Source organism: Poecilia latipinna, unplaced genomic scaffold, assembly GCF_001443285.1.
Source record: "Poecilia latipinna isolate Pla-1442-1.1 unplaced genomic scaffold, P_latipinna-1.0 Scaffold900, whole genome shotgun sequence".
Lineage (NCBI taxonomy): Eukaryota > Metazoa > Chordata > Actinopteri > Cyprinodontiformes > Poeciliidae > Poecilia > Poecilia latipinna.
The window spans coordinates 10,467-29,236 of record NW_015113516.1 but is presented as its reverse complement, the minus strand read 5'-3'; the positions used below and the strand labels follow the sequence as shown (position 1 = coordinate 29,236).

The 18,770-nt window shown below is 37.1% G+C and overlaps 1 protein-coding gene across 2 annotated transcripts in view; it reads right to left on the bottom strand.

Moving 5' to 3' along the window:
- The window catches only part of helz (helicase with zinc finger), a 52,896-nt gene extending 36,067 nt beyond the window's left edge, over positions 1-16,829 (bottom strand). For both annotated transcript variants that reach the window (XM_015048712.1, XM_015048713.1), the window contains exons 1-10: positions 16,727-16,829; positions 6,263-6,505; positions 6,012-6,048; positions 4,637-4,761; positions 3,809-3,865; positions 3,680-3,728; positions 3,404-3,479; positions 2,112-2,310; positions 1,101-1,208; positions 811-952 (exon numbers count right to left, since the gene is read on the bottom strand). In XM_015048712.1, the coding sequence (XP_014904198.1) occupies positions 811-952; positions 1,101-1,208; positions 2,112-2,310; positions 3,404-3,479; positions 3,680-3,728; positions 3,809-3,865; positions 4,637-4,761; positions 6,012-6,048; positions 6,263-6,487 (1,018 nt within the window). In that variant the 5' untranslated portion in view covers positions 6,488-6,505; positions 16,727-16,829. The remainder of the gene's footprint in view (positions 1-810; positions 953-1,100; positions 1,209-2,111; positions 2,311-3,403; positions 3,480-3,679; positions 3,729-3,808; positions 3,866-4,636; positions 4,762-6,011; positions 6,049-6,262; positions 6,506-16,726) is intronic.
- Between the last annotated feature and the right edge of the window lie 1,941 nt (positions 16,830-18,770).

Genomic DNA, 18,770 nt, shown 5'->3' with positions numbered 1-18,770 from the left:
TGGCAAAAACAAAAGAGATCATCAATGGACAAGATTTTATGCTCACACTTGCATTCCGTGTTAATATATCAGCTAATATTTTTTAAATGGATGTCAGAGAACTCAGCGAGATGTAGAAGTAAAAACGAGCCTCTGTTGCTCTTCAGGCTCTCCACAGCGGATTATGAACCATCGAAAATGACAAATAGTGCTTTTTAGACCAGTTCTTAATAGAAAATGTAATTAAAACGACTAATGTTAGGAAATCCTATTTCCTAAATTTAATGTCTTGACAGAATTTCCAATGATTAATAACAAAAATTCTGCAAGAAAAAGAAAATGTAAATATATATATATATTTTTTTTTTTTTTTTACTTTTTTGTCATCATTAAGTCACAAACACTACATGGTTTTCATCATTTTCCATACATTTGCAGATTAAGGAAATATTTCTGACTTGTTGGAAAAAGTTTCTTGTTTTTCTAAAACCTAGTTTACATTTGATTCTTTAACCGTTAAGCAAATGCACTTTTTTAGGTCGGTGTTTATAAAAATGAATTAGCTTGTTACTTTCAAAGGGTGGTTTAAGTTTTGTGGCTCTAACTTATTGATATTTAGCAGAACTGAAACAAAGAAACGGCCGTTTTGGGTTGAAAGGCTGACCCAACAACATGAAGGATACAGGCGGCTATTTGTTTGAAAAGACAAAAGTATAAACAGTTTATGTTTCTTTTTAGGTGTAACATTGGCAGATTCTCAGAAAACGTTCGCTGTTTACATTTCATCATCAGATTAAAACAATCCTCGTTATGATGAAAGATCAGACGAACCGGCCGTGTCGTCTCCGGGCGTCCACTCTTGGCATCCTTTGGGAACCGACTGCAGGCGATCCCCGGCTGAAACGCCGGTGATGAAGAAGTGCGGTCGATGGGCGTCGTAGAGCAAGGCAATGCGGAACAGCTTTCTGGCCGGCTAGTTCAGAAACAACAATGGAGCACGATTAAAATTTAAAAAAATATATACATATATATATATATATATATATAAAAAAAAGGAAATTGACTTTTTGTACAATTTTTAAAAAGCCATGGAAATAAAACCAGGGACTGTGTCATCCTACCTTGCACAACAAGGAAAAGATCCAGGAATGGGAGGATTTTTTCGAGGTGACCGTAACAGAAAGGCCGGAGCTGGTCTCAACCGTCACGCCTTCCAGACTGTCACTTAGCTAGAAAAACACCAAGAAACAGGCGATTGGGTTAAAAAAAATATATTGGTTTTAATTAAAGATGACTCAAAATTTCAAGAAAATTGAAGAACGCATGTCAACAATCAAGAAGAGTGTCAGCGTAGTGTAGACAGTGAAAAACGGATACTGAAATGGGTTTTTAAAGTACAATTAAATAAATAAAAGTTCTATTAAAGTTGTAGTTCCTCTCTGCTAATGCTTGACAAGAAAAGTTGAGACCATTTATTGGAATCAGTTCACAAATTAAGTGAAGACAAACTTAGAGGTTATTTTTTCCCTTCCAATACTGGACTTAAACCTTGGGAAAAGTTTGAGGTCTTATGAAAACATGATGAGAAAAACCAGCAGGATCCACTTTCTGTTTGACCGTCACAGACTGCTGACCAGGCTTTTTCCAAATACTGAAAGCAACACACCATTTTTAGCATTAGGAAGTCAAACTGAGAGCTGCGCTCTTCGGTGTGGACGCTGTTACTGAGGAGAGACGGTGCAATGTCAGCAACTTTCAGTATCAGTAAATTCAGAAAAAAAAAACTGAATGAGGAAAAAAAGCGTAAGCACAGCTTTCATTCAATAACGGAGAGTTGATGAAATGCAGCAAAGTTTCTCTGTTTTATCAACCTCTGCTCACAATGACACACTGGATTTGCAAATGTTGATAGTCTTTTAGAAAACTCAGAAGAATCTACAGTTCACATACGACAATAATATCCACCCTAAATATTGCACGCATTTCTCTCATGGTGAGAGAAAAAAAACGTTTTCGGTTGCTACGCTGGTATTCTCACAAGCAGAAAAACAAATCCAAAGTTCCAACGAAGAGGCAACTTCACTTCAGACACACCGGAGGCGTTCCGCCGCGTTAACTTTCGTCTCGCTCACCACTTTCTCCGGGGAAAGGGAGTTCATCCACTTTTCGATTAGAGTTTCCATGTAGTTCTCAGTGAAGTGTTTGCTTTCCTGCTGCTGTTTGAGGCGAATGAGTCGGGAGGCGTAACGTTTCTGCCACTCCATCAGCTCCTCTTGCGAGTGGGCCGACGTGCACTGCGCCCCGTACCGACACAGGCCCTGCTCCAAGTACCTGCGGCGACAGTAAGCAGCTCCATCAGACGATTCTGGCTGATCGTATTTACAAAGTTGGGACATTTAGAACTTTCAAAATTCGACATGCATCAAGATGAAGGATGTTTCAGATGAAATTCTGGATGTAGATAAATACATCTTTTATATAAATGAGCTGACAGAAAAAGCTGCATGAGTTTCTTTTTCAAGCTGCTGGTAAAACGTTTGACAGATTGTCATTTTACTCTGAACAAAAAAAAACAAACTTGGAGGAAATATTTCAACTAGAATCTGTATTGAAAACCCAGTTTATGAACACTAGGTCAGCATATGCTATATTTCAAGCATTCAGTTTTTAATCAATATTATTTTTATGTTTTATTTATTAAAAAAAATAAAAACAGTTGAAAACATTCATTTTTTTTCTATTTTTAAATCCATGATAAAAATAAAACAAGTTTAAAAAGTATTAATTTTGTTTTATTTAACTTTTTTGTTTTGATTTAATCCATTTTATTTTATTGTTTAATTATTGTTACAAAAAATAAATAAAAAGTAATGATTAAAAAAATGCATTGATTATTCTGCCAGTTTAAAGCACATTGTACCTGACAGACAGTGCCATTATCTGAATAAATAACATTTAAACCAGTCAAAAACTCAAATACAACTATGTTATGTGGAAATGGTAAATGAATACTATTTTATTGAAGTAATTTTTTTAATGTCATAAAACCATAAAATCTAATTTTTTTGCTAATTTCCTGTTCAGAGCATCATCATATTTCTTATTCTTAACATAATAAAGGTCCAGAACGCCCAATAAATACATAATAAAGATCAAGGCTTTTTATTCCTACAAAGATATATGGATATGTTTTTGTCGTCCTATAGCCTGTACGTTAATTGTTTATTTAAATTTTAAGATGGCATATATTAAATGCTAAATATAAAAAGGAAACAATAACCCCCTTAAAAAAATAATAATAATAACATTTGATTTTTGGTGGAAAATAAATTAGATTATTTTGGGGGAAGGAAACATTTTTCATTCATTGCTCAACTTAAACATACATTTATTTGAAATAACAAAAGAAGAATCTGCTGATTACCTTTTGCAGAGTGTGTACTCCTCGCTGCTAGTGACCCCTCTGGGAGGAGGCCGGAACTGCCAGCCATCTTGGACTTCTGTCGATATAAAAGCTGCATAAACACTAGAGCTCTAACAGTACAGTGGCCAGACAATTCACTGGACAATAATTTGGTAGGAAAAGACTCAAAGTGACAACTGACTGCAGGAAAGACACCAAACGGAAAGAAAATGTACAGAAGCTGTTGATGCAACAAAGCAAAATGTTGAAATAAACTCCTGATGTAGATGCGCTCACCTTCGTCCTGGTCGTCTGTGTATTCAGGGGCCATCTCTCTTTTTATTGCCTACATGAAACAGAGCAAAAACGTTTATTTTTAACTCTATTACACTAAACATCCACGACCAGAAAAGCAAATGCAGTTACCTCAATTTCGGAGAAGAGCATTTTTAATCTGGTCAGGTCTTTTGTAACGATGCCGTTCTGGAGCGAGGAGGAAAATATTATATTCATTATAACATAAATGCAAATAGTATTTATATTCATCACAGTTATACTATTGACTCATTGCATGTAGGTTTGCTTAACATAGTAAATACAAAACATTAAATCACCGATGATGGCATATTACACAGTTTCTAACCATTTTACATTTCAAAATGTCACTATATTTCAGACCAAATGTCTGGATTTAAACACATATAAAGTACAGTAGACATTTACTGGTCTGTATTTCTGATGAGTTCCTTAGAAACATGAAATAAAATAGCAACTATGAGCAAATAAAATAAGAATGTATTAAATGAATTTAAACCTACTTTGAGTTTATAAACACATCAAACAACAGCAAGTACTTTGATGTTATATTTCTTATTTATTTTGTTTACTTTCAATAAAATTTAAAGGACACAATATATTCATTCTATTGATTCAACTGGGAATGATTTGTTATCTGATCATTTTTATCTGCAGGAACAAAACATCTTATTTTGATATAGACTGTGGAATGGTGAAACATATATGTTTCCTCTATATATATAGTTTGGCTGATGGACCAACACTTTAAAGTTTTGGTTTATTAAGATGTAATATTGCTGCTTTGACAGTTAAACTTCTGGTTCAAAATAATAAACTCATTAAGACGGATATTAATATGAAATACGGCTTAAGAATCCCTTCCAAACTGATAAACAGATCAGCAGGTATAGAGCATGAACAACTTCACCTTTACAACTAGATCAAATCAAATCTTACCACTGGCTCTCCATACAGGGATTTAGACAGGATGCTGACCACCTCTTGCAGGCTGCCATCCAAAAGCATGGAGCGCAAACTAGCCTGTAGAGAGCCGTCACCCCGAGCAACCTCGTCTGCCAGAACTGCAACAGAGTGAAAGGAAACGGGTTAAAGCTCCGCTAACCAGGCTGTGTTGTAAAGAGAGAGTGAAGATGGAGCATTTAGAGTGGTTTTAAATGTTATTTAGCCTGCTAGCCTCCTACTTCATCAGTCCATCCAGGAAGTTGAAATGTTGTGATTGCAACCATTAATGTAAATTCACTCATTATTCACAAATTTTTGCAATGAAACTTGCTTTGAATTTTTATTTGCAATTTTTACACAAATGTGACCGATCACCTTCACGTTTTCTGCATTTCACTTGCAATATAGCTCTGACCAATCACTGCAACTCGGCTGAACTTTCACCAAACTCCTTCTAATTGAACTTCCTGTTTCACTTAAATAAAATAAAAATAAAATAAAATAAAAATTTTATTTATCTTATTTTTTAATTCTTGGATGACCTTTGATGCTGCCCTGAGTAACTGCCCATATCTTCCATGTGAAAAACAGCCACTGTAAAAAGTTCATATTAACTTGGATGGCCAAATATAGAGTCCTTGTTTTGCACTTTGACCTCTTCTCAGGACATAATTACTATTTAATGTAAAAGGAGGCATTTAAAAGTGTTATTTGCACTTTAAATATTGACCATGTTCAAATCCTGTCATTTTTGGGGGGGAATGTTATGTTTAGGAAGACAATGTTATGGCAAAAAATACAACTTTGAATGTTTGATTGCAATTTTTTTGAAAAAGGTGCCAAAAAAATAAATAAAAATCTGAAAATTTTAGTTTGTAACAACTGAAAAAAAAACATCCTAGAGGAACTGATTCATGTCCTAATTATTGCCAGAAAACAATAAATGTTCACTACAGTTTTGCGTTATGTTCTCTCAATGCACTTGTCATTGATTGTGTACTTGCTCATCAAGACTCTTTTCTATTTACCCTTGGTGCATTTTAAACTAGCATGTAACGGCTAACAATAATATACATTTATAGAATTTGAGCCAATTTCCAAATAGTGGTCTTCAAATATCTCCTCCACCACTGTAAACAAAAGAAAAACCAGTTTATATCAGAGTTTCAGAGTGCTTGCAAAGCAGCTGCTGGGAAATCCCAGATCAGACTGAGAAACAAAAACCCCCAAGAAAGAAAATAAAACCCTAGAAACGTTTTATAGAAAAACAAAAGAATCTCTGGTTTGTTTGCTGCATTAAAACAAACATCTCAATCCGCAGCTTCAAACCGAACCAAAGAGTAAATTCACAGCTAGAAGTGCGACCCACCATGTTTGCAGTCTTCATCTGCTCCGTCGTAGTTTTTCTGTTGGTGGAAAGAGAAAACAAAGTCCAGACGTTACAGTTGGAAACGAGTCTTTAAATGAAAACAGAGTCGTTTACACTATAATTAAGGATACGGGAAAGTTTCCACAACTTCAGGGCTGAAGCAAACGACTAGACTCTTTTAATGTATTGATCCAAGTTATTCCTACATTTTCTAAAAAAAAAAAAAAATCAACCAACAACCCGTAGCTCACCAGTTGTAGAAAGGCAGCAATTCGGTAGAGCAGGGCGCGGCTGCGGAGGGGTCCGGCGGCGACCGCCGAGGGAGGGCTGGGCAGTACGGGGGCGCCGGGTGACGAGGCTTGGGGCGCGAGGACCACCAGGGCGTCCGTGCTGTGGGTGACCGCCGCCTCGTACTCCCGCCTGGCTAACGATTTGCTGGCTTCTTCACATGACTTCTCCGCTCTCCTGTCTGCCATGACTCAGGGACAGAACATCTGCAGGTGGACAGAGACGAACGCAGTCAGTATTTCCAGAGTTTATCGGAGCTACGAACTGAGATGAAACAGCGGAAAGGGGAGCACCGATGAAGAGGTGGGCAAATTATCCGGCCCCGAGTTCCTCAATTTTGGGAGATTGGATATCAGTATTACATCTGCATACGCGTGGTTAACAATAGTCAATTTAGCCAGTTTAGAAAAAAAATAAAAATTGGTATCAGCCAAGATGGGAATCTGAGATTTTTACAGAAAACTGCCATCAGTGCACTCCTTCTAGAAAATCATTTTCCATTCCATTTTCTTCAAAGTTTTCACTTTGACCTTGAAAATACTTTTAATCTGTATTATTCATACTCCACATCAATATCAATGGTCATTTTATCTATCCTAAAACGGTGTCTTGTTTTTTCCTGATGTTGGCTGAAAGAGAAAAAAAAAGTTTTTCACAAAAAATTGGGGGCTGGGAAAAACTGAAAATCATTGCAACTTTTTAGTCGCAAAAAAATAAATCAGTCAGGCTTTTTAAAGATCGGTGCACTACTAAATAGTTAAAGAGCAACGCAAGGAGGAGTAATCTAAATAAGATACAGATGCATTTCAATAACTTGGAAAAATAAAACCACCAAAAATGTTCATTTATTTCAAAATTTCAATTTGGAAGCTGACACATTTTACAGTGTGTGTTTATTTATGTTCACTGCGATGACGACTTGCAGCTAATTGAATCCTACGTTCTCGAAATCTTGTTGCCATGTTACAGCCGACGTAGTCATGAACTAGAGCCGATTTGACATCTGTACAGTGGGCAGTCATTGACACCAAGTGTAAGCATTTAGAAAAAAGGTCAGTGCCAGTGAAGTTTGCAACAGAGTGCAGTACCCAAACATAATAATGGAAAGTTCAGTGGAAGGAAAAGGTGTGGTCAAAAATAGATGCACCAAGGTGATAACCGCAGCCTTTGTTTGAGCGGATTGTAATTCAAAGCCTTTTGAATTGCCACCTCACAAAGACCGAGACAGGACAAGCAAAGAATATTAATATGGAAATCAAGATCGCACAGCCTGAAGGGGGAGCTAGAGACGCGTCCCTGGAGGTTCACTGAGGTTCATCCTGAAGTTTACAGAGGCAGCCCAAAAGCAGAGCTACTGCAAGGAGACGAGGCCGAGCCATATGGAGATGCTTTGTTCGTTTTGTAGCAGGACAAGGCTCCCACCCACACTGCTAAGAGAACCCACACCTGGTTCACTGTCAAAAATAAGAGCAAGATGCAGCTGAGCAGAGTAACCTCCTCCCTCTCAGCGAGCACAGCGGCAGCTAACATTTTGTCGTTTTGCTTTCAGCAGCTTCCAGTTCAAACACAGACTCCAGCTCCTTGGTGCTGTGAGGTTTCAGATTTCACTGCTGGCTTCATTGCCTGGCAGTGGTCAGGATTTTAACTGGTGACACAGCAAACTTGGAGCGTAAAGGGTGTCAAAAAGTAACGAACGCAGGGTTAAACACGCTGGCTTCAAAGTCAGCACATTACTAAAAACTAGGGCCAAGACTAACGATTGAGTTAGTAATCGATTATTCTGCTGATTAATCTGATAAAGAGATTGGCACATTCTGCAGATTTTTCATTTAACCACATAAGTATTTTATATACAATATAAGAAATGCATAAAAAAACACAAACAGAAAAATTCAAGTCATTTTTTGAATATGAAAATAAACATTTTATTGCCTAAAGTGTAATACCAGTTCATTCCTTTAGTGCACAATTGATCATTTGTAGCAAAGGATGATACAAATACAATGTGGGGCTAATCGGTTCATTATTATTTGGATTAGCCGATTAATTAGATATCAAAAGGTGCTTTATAGGAGGTTTTCTTTTAACCTGGTGAATGTAAAACTATACCACTTTAGAAGTACAATTCTTTTTTTGAATCTGTACTACAATGGATCAATCGGTTCAGTAATCAGCTAATCCAGTTAGCGATTAATCGATTCCTATATTAGCTGACAATTATTTATATAATCGATTAATCAATTTCAATAATTTATCATTGAAATAATAACCAATTTGAATTATCAAATAAATTCTGAAATAGATGACTGTATGTAATGAATCTAAATGGTATATGAATTTAACTTTTTAAAGTGATCTACAGAAATACATTTTAACCTTTCTGTAACATCATAATTTACTGAGTTGATTAATCGTAATTAATCTATTAGTGGAAAAAAAACTGATTAATCACGACTAATTGTTTCAGCCCTACTAAATAAGAAAAATAAAAATTATGAAAACTTATGAAACAAAGACACCACGCATGTGGCTCTTGAGAACCTGCTTCACATCAGGATGTAAATAGACACAAAGTTTGAAATTAAATTTTTTTAGAAGTACTAGTTAATGTTTGCCAATAGAAATAGCAGAAAAACTGTTAAGAAAAACTTTAAACAGCATTTCAAACTTTACTTTGTTTTTAATTGTTGCACGGTTGGAGATGGAAAAACAAAATTGCCAAATGATAACAGTCAGATGCCACTTCTCCTGGAATCAATGCATCACTTCCAACCTGTGTTTTGTCTCATCAATATCCGAAAGCACAGGCTTCCAGCCCAAACACAAATCAGAAAAAAGGAGGACAATTTTATTATTATTTTGGCTTTGTTGTTGGAGTAAGTAGCTGGTTACATCAGGGGCTGAGATGATGAGTTGATGGTGACTCATTAGACCAAACTAGAATGTTGCAACCGCTCTGCTGCATGAAAACAGAACGTTCAGCGAGATACGAAGTCAAAGTCAGAGAGGAATTTGGTGGACGAGGCAAACAAACGGTACGGTTCAGCTAATGTTGTGTCCTTCAGTAAAAGATCAAGACTTTATAGTAAAGCTTGCTCATCCCGGCGCCCACAGTAACGCATGTGCTCCTGTTCCACGGATTGCAACAGATTTCCACAAGAGCGGAACCAAAACAATCATCTCTGGGTGCAGCTCACGATGAAGACACCGTCTCTCTGGAGACGTGAGGTTCGCTCGGAGGAGACGAACGGCGGCGTCCGTCGTGGCGTTTAAAAAAAAAAGGGAACGTGGCGGCAGTCGGTGATTAGCCGGCCTTTTTAGACCTGAACTTCCACAATTAAAGAACTGAAACAAGCTGCGACAAATGACCGAGTCTGACTAAACCAGTTGTAAGTCACAACTTTTTGATAGTTCCACAGATTATTTTAAGAAGAAAACCGTCGATTCTATTAGCAACTTTGAAATCTCTCGCCGGTTGAATCCTTGCAAGAAGCAGTAGGTCAGACAAACAGGAAAAACTGAGAACAACTATAACAAACAGGATTAAGCAGGGGAGGAACCTAGCAAAGCAGACACACGCTAGAGGTTAATGTTGAGCTTTTTGATCCGGTTCACTTAAAGCCACAGCCAGACATTCAAACAGTTTGGGATTTTGCTAAAATAAAAAAACATCTGTAGTCGATACAAAAATACATTTCACACCATAAATTGCAGATTATAAGCCCCTCTTATGTCTGGTGATTTTATCATTTGTCAGCTGATGTGGAGCACAAAAGCATCCTGAAAGTAAGAATATGTCAAAAACAACAACGGAGGAACAACTGGGAGATTCACTGTGTCAGGAAAAAAAAAACTGTTAATGGCCAAAAAAAAAAAGAAAAGGAACGGGTTACATAAAGCTGCTACGCATCAGAATATGGAGGGGACACTGTGACCTCCTGGGGAACACCTTATCCTTGGCTAGCGGCCTAATATCTGTCAGCCCCAATGCAAACTTACTGCTTTAAACAACTGGCCCTGCGGCTCACAAACTGAACAGCTTTTATCCTAAAAGTGCGCATCAAAAGCGCTTGCTGAACAAGCTGATGCCACATTTCAAATACCTCAAAGTCAGAACAGTTTACTGATCTATAAAATATGACTTCCTAAAAAAAGGGATGAGAAACTTTGGCCATTTGTCAAATATGTTTTGACTCTAAAGCTGCAATAGTGAGTCTTTGAAATTAAATGATTAAAGTGTGTATTGCCAACAAGCAATACATGGTAAAAAAAAAAAAAAAGTTTATATTACTACAAAACAAAACCACAAATTTGATATTTTAGGCTTTGAATGAGTAACGGAATAAAAACATTGCTTGTTTTCTGTTCAATAATATGACAAAGAGTTGCTGAAAAGCCAGTAATGGGCAACTATTCAGACACGATCAACGGTTTGGCTAGTTTTTATTTTTTCACTTCCAAAACAATACTGACACCTGAGGTTTAGTACCGGCAGATACCGATCTGATACAGAGTTGAATTGATTTAAAATGTTTCTTTTATTTATCAGAAATGTAATGAATTACTAATTCATTTGATCAATGCACCAGTACATAACACTAACATACACCAATAGTTTTCACAAACGTGGTCCAACATGTAAAAACAACACAACTTTAACTTGTTTGCTCAGTGAAATTAGGAGTAGAACAGCCAATGTGAAAAATATAATAAAGAAAACAAAACTGAGAGAAACAACAGGTTGACTACCTTGATCAAACATGTACAAAATAAACTGCAACAAGCCTCCTTTCAGATGAATGTTGTTGCTGACCATCTTCACACAACACTGTTGAAAGTGTATGCCATATTGGTAAATATTTTTTGAGTCATAAAATATGGCGACAAAAAAACAGGTTTGTTCCTCAAAATGGAGTAGATTCTTCACCTGCAATTCTTTCCATTAGCACAGCACATCACTCTTTAAAGGGACAATATGTATTTTCCAGGCACATGGTGCCATTTCACAGCCCAATCAAGTTACCATCAGTTGTTATAAAAATGTCGTATGTCAAATATGACTTAAAAAGCTCCTTTAAAAGTTCCTGCTCTTTATGAAATTCCGCCTTTAGGAAGTCATCACAACATGGCTAATCTATTAACACTTTAACAACATTTTCACCAGCATTTCAGGGAGAAGTGGCTCCTATAATGAGCTCAGCAAACCCACAGCTCCAGCTAATTGCTGCTGGCTAGTCTGAAGGAGCCAAGTGGGGCTTCCAGTACGGCTTGGAAACTACAACTCTGAGGAGGAGTTGCGCCTCGAAGGCAGAGCTAGGTTCACCCAGGCGTTTTGCACAGCTAAATGGTTGCCATTTAGCTGACCCTTTGATAAGGGAATAACATCATAACATGATGTAAAGCTCAAAAAAGTCAAATTCACTTCATACTGCCTCCAAATGGCTTTACCAGTGTGTTACATCCACAGCTTGAAGTTATTTCTTAAGTGGTCAACATAATGTGAGAACAGGCTGTTGAAGTCCATCCATCCATTTTCTTTACACCCTTGTCGGGAGGGGCAACAGAGACACACAACCATGCACACACACTCACACCTAGGGGCAATTTGGAGAGGCAAATTAACCTGATAGTCATGTTTTTGGACTGTGGGAGGAAAGCGGAGAACACCCACGCATGCACAGGGAGAACATGCAAACTCCATGCAGGGGGACTGGGGCTGGGAATTGAACCCAGAACCTTCTTGCTGCAAGGCAACAGCTCTACCAACTGCGCCACTGTGCATCCCCAGGATGTTTAAGTGTAACACTAATATCCTTAGAGCCACCGCTAGTAACAACTACAAAACACTTAGCATGTAGTATTTGTCACAGGACAGATATAAAAGCAGGCATATTGTCATGGCTTTTAGAGTTTACATTAAATTCACGAGGCTTTTATTTATATCCTACATTGGCTTTAAGTGTTATTAGCTCACCAAAAAAAGTAAAAAATAAACTTCCCGTTTCACTTCATCTCAGACAAGCAATTTGCTGTTTTTCCAAATGTGAAGGTACAAACTCCTAGCAAAAATCCAAAAATTGTTGAAGATGTAATTTTAATTACACACATTTTGGACTTTAAAATGCACATCAAGTTCACAAGAACGCGTGGTTGTGTTCCACAAAATAGCTGTGAAACAGAGAAGCCAAAAATATTGATATGCAAATGAGACTGCAGCGGACACTTTAAGAAACCGTTTCCTCCTGTTTGATGCTGCGGAAACAGTGGACTTGCTGCAACTATTACAGTAACTAACAAGCAAAGCTAAGGCGAAGGAGGACTCATGACTCCAAAGTTATATTAATCCACGCCTCGCCTTTAATGCCGACTCGCGTCGTGTTCAAAGGAATACCGAGACTTCAGTGGGTTCGCAGTAACACAGACCGACGTAGTTATCCCTCATTTTGCTTCACCGACAGCAACATGACTGGAATACAAATGGAAAAGCAGTGTTTTTTCCCCCCACCCCCTTAAAAAATAAAAAAATAGGTATTAAAAGTATGAAACAGGGAAATCTCTTGAGAGACAACAGAAAGGAAACATCTGCCAATCACAGCAGAGTCAGCCTATGAATGAAAGGGATTTGCCAGATATCAGAGTTGTTCAATCAAAGTGGTTCATGGTCTACTTAACTTGTGGTTCTGTTTATTTCCATAACTAGTGGAAGAATCAATCAGTGACTTAATTTACCAACTCATTTAAATAACAGCGGCAATTGTGCGTTTTGTACATTAATGTAATGTGACCCCTGGCTAGTGTTACAGGTCATTCTTTAAAACACACAAGGCCCGCAGCCAGAACTCCATCCTATTCACATCACTGTGTGTGTGTGTGTATCATTGTTCAAAAGACTTGATTGAGTAAATGGAAGGAGATATTTTTGTATGCACTTAGTTTACCCAGGTGGTTACTGCATCATAATGTGTAAATGGGAGTAGGCCATTTCACTGCTTCACCGTTTCATTCTTGTGTGGTTGTGATTTTTTTTTTCATGCTAGAGGTTTTTGGAGTGTGAATTGCAGATGTCGTGCATCTGTTCTGACCGCCCCCGGCGATGTTTCATTCCATTTTAAAAACCTATGCTTAAACATAATTTTCCATAATTTACAGTTTGCTGTGGTGAAATACGATTATGTGATTACAATAAATAATACCTGCTTGGCAGTGGCTGCTCAGAACTACTTTGTTTTAATCAGGGGTCGGAATCGCTCGTGTTTCATCAGAGTCGACTTTTCCGAGTTCGGGATGTACCGATAGGAAAATGTGGGCCGATACCGATATTTACCTACCATTTGAACACTGCGAAAATGACCACAACACCTACATTTCATCACTTTAAAATGACCAAACTAACTCCACATGGTCAACCCTTTCCCCGCCACATCAGGAAACGGATTTATCGGTACAAACATTGCATCGTACACACAATAGTATTTGTGACGAAATTGTATTTTCTTGGTAAAGTTGATGTGCCAATAGAGGTTTTAACCAATTCTGAATTGTTTGTAGTTTTCCTGTTGTTACTGCTATTACTTTGACAGGACTGGAGGTGAAGACTTACAAGAAAATAGTCACTTTAAAACAGGGTTCTAGACATTTAAGCCAGTGACTACGTGGGGTTAAGGGTTTGGAGTTTCCAATGCTAGCAAATATCGCAGTTAGCATCGCTAAAAGTAAACATCAATCTGTGTGTATTCTCAAGGGAATACAGACCTAATCATTCTGATATTGTCAAAAATCTACTAACCTGGCATTAAAGGTCGAACACTGAGACTTTCTCTTAACTGCTGAAATCGGATCCAGGTACAATTTGCAGAAATGTTCCCAATGGAGCTACAAATTGATGTCTTCTGGCACACAGCTGTATTTTGTACTCATAAAAGACAAAACAACCCAATCGGCAAAATTACAACATCAGCAGCACCTGCAGTGGTCTGGCTATCTGCTGTAGGAGTCTGAATGAATGGCCCACATTGCCTCGACAGGAAATGCAGTTTTGTTTTAGATGGCTTTTCTGCGCTTCCTGACTTTTAAAACACCTCGGTGATACTGAAAGTAACCAACTTCAAGTCTTCTTTAGTGCTGCTGCCGGTGTGACGCATTAGCTGCTACAAACTATGCAGGCATTGATCAGAAAAAGACCCAGTTTATGAATATATGAACCTGGCCAACTGGTCACCGATCAAGGCCGGTAAAATTGAACATTGACCAAATCTGGTCACCAAAGGGGGGCTTTTGTTCTCCATAAATAGACTAATAAGTACAAGGATATTAAATGATTTGTTAAGGTGTAACGTAGGCAAGTAGATTAAGATGAAATTGCTTTTACACATATAACGCAAAATGCGTAAAAGTGAGGGTTTCCCCCAAAAAACACGCTAAGCCTGGTGGTAGTTTAACACAAAAACACTGTGTTTTTGTGTTAAACATTTTTTTTAAAGTTGATGGGAACTTTTGGAAATAAAACATCAACAACAAAGAAAATACAGTGTTGGACTAAAACATTAGTCTTTCTGTAGGTTGTGTATGCCTAGCAGACAATTTCCTCTTCAAAATAATTGTCTGATAAAGATTAGTGATGCTTTATTGTCCGAAACTGACAGATGAATGTCATACCAAATTTTATTGTTAAACTGGGTGAGATTATCTCTGCAATATTGGTTAAAAATATATATATACATTGTACGCACGGTAACCATTTCAGATAACTTTCATTCACACAAACCCGTACAAATACGCATTGTCGTAAACGTTCCGATCTGCTAGGGGGCAGTGTAGTGCAACGCTAAGCCCTATATCAGCCAATCAGATTGCTTCAAAACCTCAACTTCCTATTAGGGATTAAACATGGTGCTAGGGGATTCATTTGTGTGGACACATGGGTTGAACTACTCTTAAGTAGGATATAAAGTTAACAAAACACAAGACAATGTCGATTGGGAATTGTGTCAAAGCAAGTATGTGGGTAGATTTGTTGCAGACTGTAATGTGCTAGAAACTCAAATCTCTTATTTTCCCAAATACACTCAGGCAAACAAAAGGTTTTTGAAATCTAAACATTAGTCTGAGTTTTTCGAAATAATAGCTTCTGGTTAAAAGCAAGTTTTTGTGTGGATAACAGGCCATAACACACAAAAATCCATTCGTTTTCCCAAATTTCCAGCTTCGCCTGGGCGAGGCCTTAGCTTCAGAAAGATTTCATACCTTCACAGACTTTAATTGTAGAAGCGGCCACTGCTTTCTATAATGTCCAGCACCTACTGATACATTGTACATGTCAAGGTCATGATGCTGGTGAGTATATTTTTATGTGCTGGAAGCATAAAACTAATTTAAATACATGACTCACACAGAGAGTCACAAAGAATTATTATGGTAACATCATGCTGACATTTTAACAGTAATATGTGCAAGGTGGTGTCAATAAGAGCAAAGCATATCAAATGTGCTTGAATTACAACAAAGAATGTTGACGAGATAGAAAATTGTTACAATATATTAAGTTAATATTCGCTCACACTTGAGAACTATATAAAAAATCTTGGGGAAAAAAATCCTTGCTACCTAAATGTAGCAAAATTTCTCTCACTTCTTAACCACAACAAGTAGTTTGGCGGCTCTCATTGGGTGGGTATCGTACTCATTTAATGTAATAAAGTCAAACTAATATATCTGCATACAGCTCAGTTAGCTTACGAGCTGATTTATAAAAATTGTGCTTCAGCCCAAACATAGTTATTTAGGCTGACACAACCGTTAGCAACTATGTGCGAGGTAGAAAATACATAAAAATAAAACATGCAAATTCATCAGAACTGAACCCGTGTACATTTCGGAAACGTGCATTTACTAAAAAAGAACAACAATTATGAGTTATTTCGTTTTCCAGAGGAGAGTTGTAGCTGTTGTTTGTCTGGAAAACTTATCTTGACTGCTGCAAATCTGAACGATGACGGCAGCGTCAAAAAAAAAAAAAAAAAAAGATCGCTTAAAATGTGCTCAACAAATCCGCTCTTTGCTTATATCGCTTGTAACAGTTTTGCTCCTAAACTGAGGACAAGCAGCTAACATTTAGCACGGCGGCCAAAAAACACGGCCTTTTCTTGGCAGCAAACTGATGAGCTCCCAGCAAGAATAGCTGGGCTGGCTTGTTAATGGTAGCAGGCTAGCTGGCTTGGCTAGGTTCGCCGAAACAAAACGGACTCGGGCCTGAATTTTTTTTGCCACCGTGTTTAGGCACATATAATTCATATGACATCTTGTTCCTACCGGTGCATGGAGTCAAAACATTCGTCACCGTGCTACTGATTTGTGGGGGGGATTCGTGTCGGTGGCTTTGCGACGAAAAAGACAAGTAAAGGAGCTAAAAATGGGAAGTCAACACTTACCTAGCTTTACTTTCTACGCCATCTTGGATCCACTTGTCAGACCATCGCAAAGCATAGTGGGATGTACTGATCTGAAGGTTGAGGAGGACTTGCTGTGAAAGTGCCAATGTTTTGGCCTCGTTTACGAGTCAAAGTTTTGCTTTGAAAAAAAGTACAACACTCGGTGGAAGAAATAAGCGTTATCACCAGCCTGAATTAATTGAATTAATGAATTATTTTAAAGCTGCTTCAGTGTCCTCTGTGTGTCTCACATCAAGTCATTGATAACCCAGCATTATTATGTTTTTTTTTTGTTCACTGCATATTCACTCCGAATTAGTTTAGTGATTTGAAGCAAATATATATATATATATATATATATATATATATATATATATATATATATATATATATATATATATATATATATATATATATATATATCAATAACGTCTGCTCCTGTAAAAATAATTCTATAAGTATTTGAGTGGTTTTTTTTTGTTGTTTTTTTATTGTATTTTTAAGTTAAATTTCTCCATTTGAAGTATTGTGGTGTTGGGACAATTTATGTAATGAAATAAAAATACCATAATCTGTGAGACATTATCGTTTCTACACATATTGCCTATATTATCCATACCAAAGTTGATATATTTTAATCAAGACATTTTCTTGCGGGGGAAAAGTAAGAAAGGTATTTAGCTTATGTTTTCCCCAACTACTGTAAAATTTTAATAACTCCTCAATAGAGTACATCAAAAGAATTTCAAACAAATTGACCGTTTTGTCTTCATACTTTATTTATATATCAAGAAAGTATTTTGAATGACAGAACTACCCACGTGGGCATTCCAGGAACTCAGACTGTGATTAAAATCAGAAAGTGAAAATTGTCAATTTCAAGTGTTTTTTTTCTTTGAATTATAACAACGAAGGCTTACAGCTACAAACAATTCAAATGATCCGAAACAAAATTTACTGAAATGTGTTACACCTACTTGAAAGTCATCCAGCAGTCAATGACCTCACATAGGAGTGTAAGTCACAAAACATAATTACAATCTATGCATAGTCATACTTTTTTTTTTTCTAAGCATTTAATAGAAAGTTAGGTGGGAGGAAAATGTCAAATATGACCGCAATTGGATTATGAATTAGCTTTTTTTAGAGGATTTTGACCTCTTTGCCCACTTGTCGTTAAGCCTGATCTGGTGATTCATCGTTGACTTGAAGCTTTGACTTCCTGACTCGTGTCGAGTTGCAACTTCAACGTGATCACGTTGCACTTTAATCCTGCACCCATCTTTTTTTTTTTATGAAGCGCACCAGTCCCTCCTACAGCTAAACACCTACTCAACATAACACTGCCACCCCCGTGCTTTAAACTGAGGTACTATCCTCAGTTTTCCAAACTTTTAGCCCTTTTCTTCCCAATCTCAGATTGGTCAGTGTAGCTAAATAGTTTATTAGTTACACCAGGCTGAAGGACATGTTTCCTAAAATTAAGATTATTGTCCCCGAGTGTAATCTGGCTCTTTATGTTGCTTTTGCTTATTTCACTGTGGACACTGACACTATCACACCAGCTTCAGCCTTATTTCTGAGGTTAATACACACATTTCCCACCAATTCAACATTTTTTGTTTTTTTCATAATGTCACATCATGAAGTATTTTTTGATATTTTGTTTTAAAAGGCATCCATAGGTTTGTCTCCTTTCAACTTAGATGTTGGAAATTAAACATTTCAGAAGATTAAATCATCATCTGGGCTTTCCAAAACTGTTTAAATGCAAAGAAATCTTAGTACCTGTACTGTAAACGTCTGAAACGTTCAAACAAAAAACATTTCTATAAACATTCCTCTCATTTTTCTGACATTTAGCAAAAAGAAACTAATTTTGGCTTATCTAGCTTAAAAAAGGTCAGGGGGAAAAAATCAGTGGTTATGAGTCATTTTTATCTTGTCTGCAAATATCTGGTTGCATTTGGATTTTGGTAATCTTCCCATAAAATGTGAAACTGTATTAAAACTACATTAAACAGAGAGGAGAAAATGCAAGGAC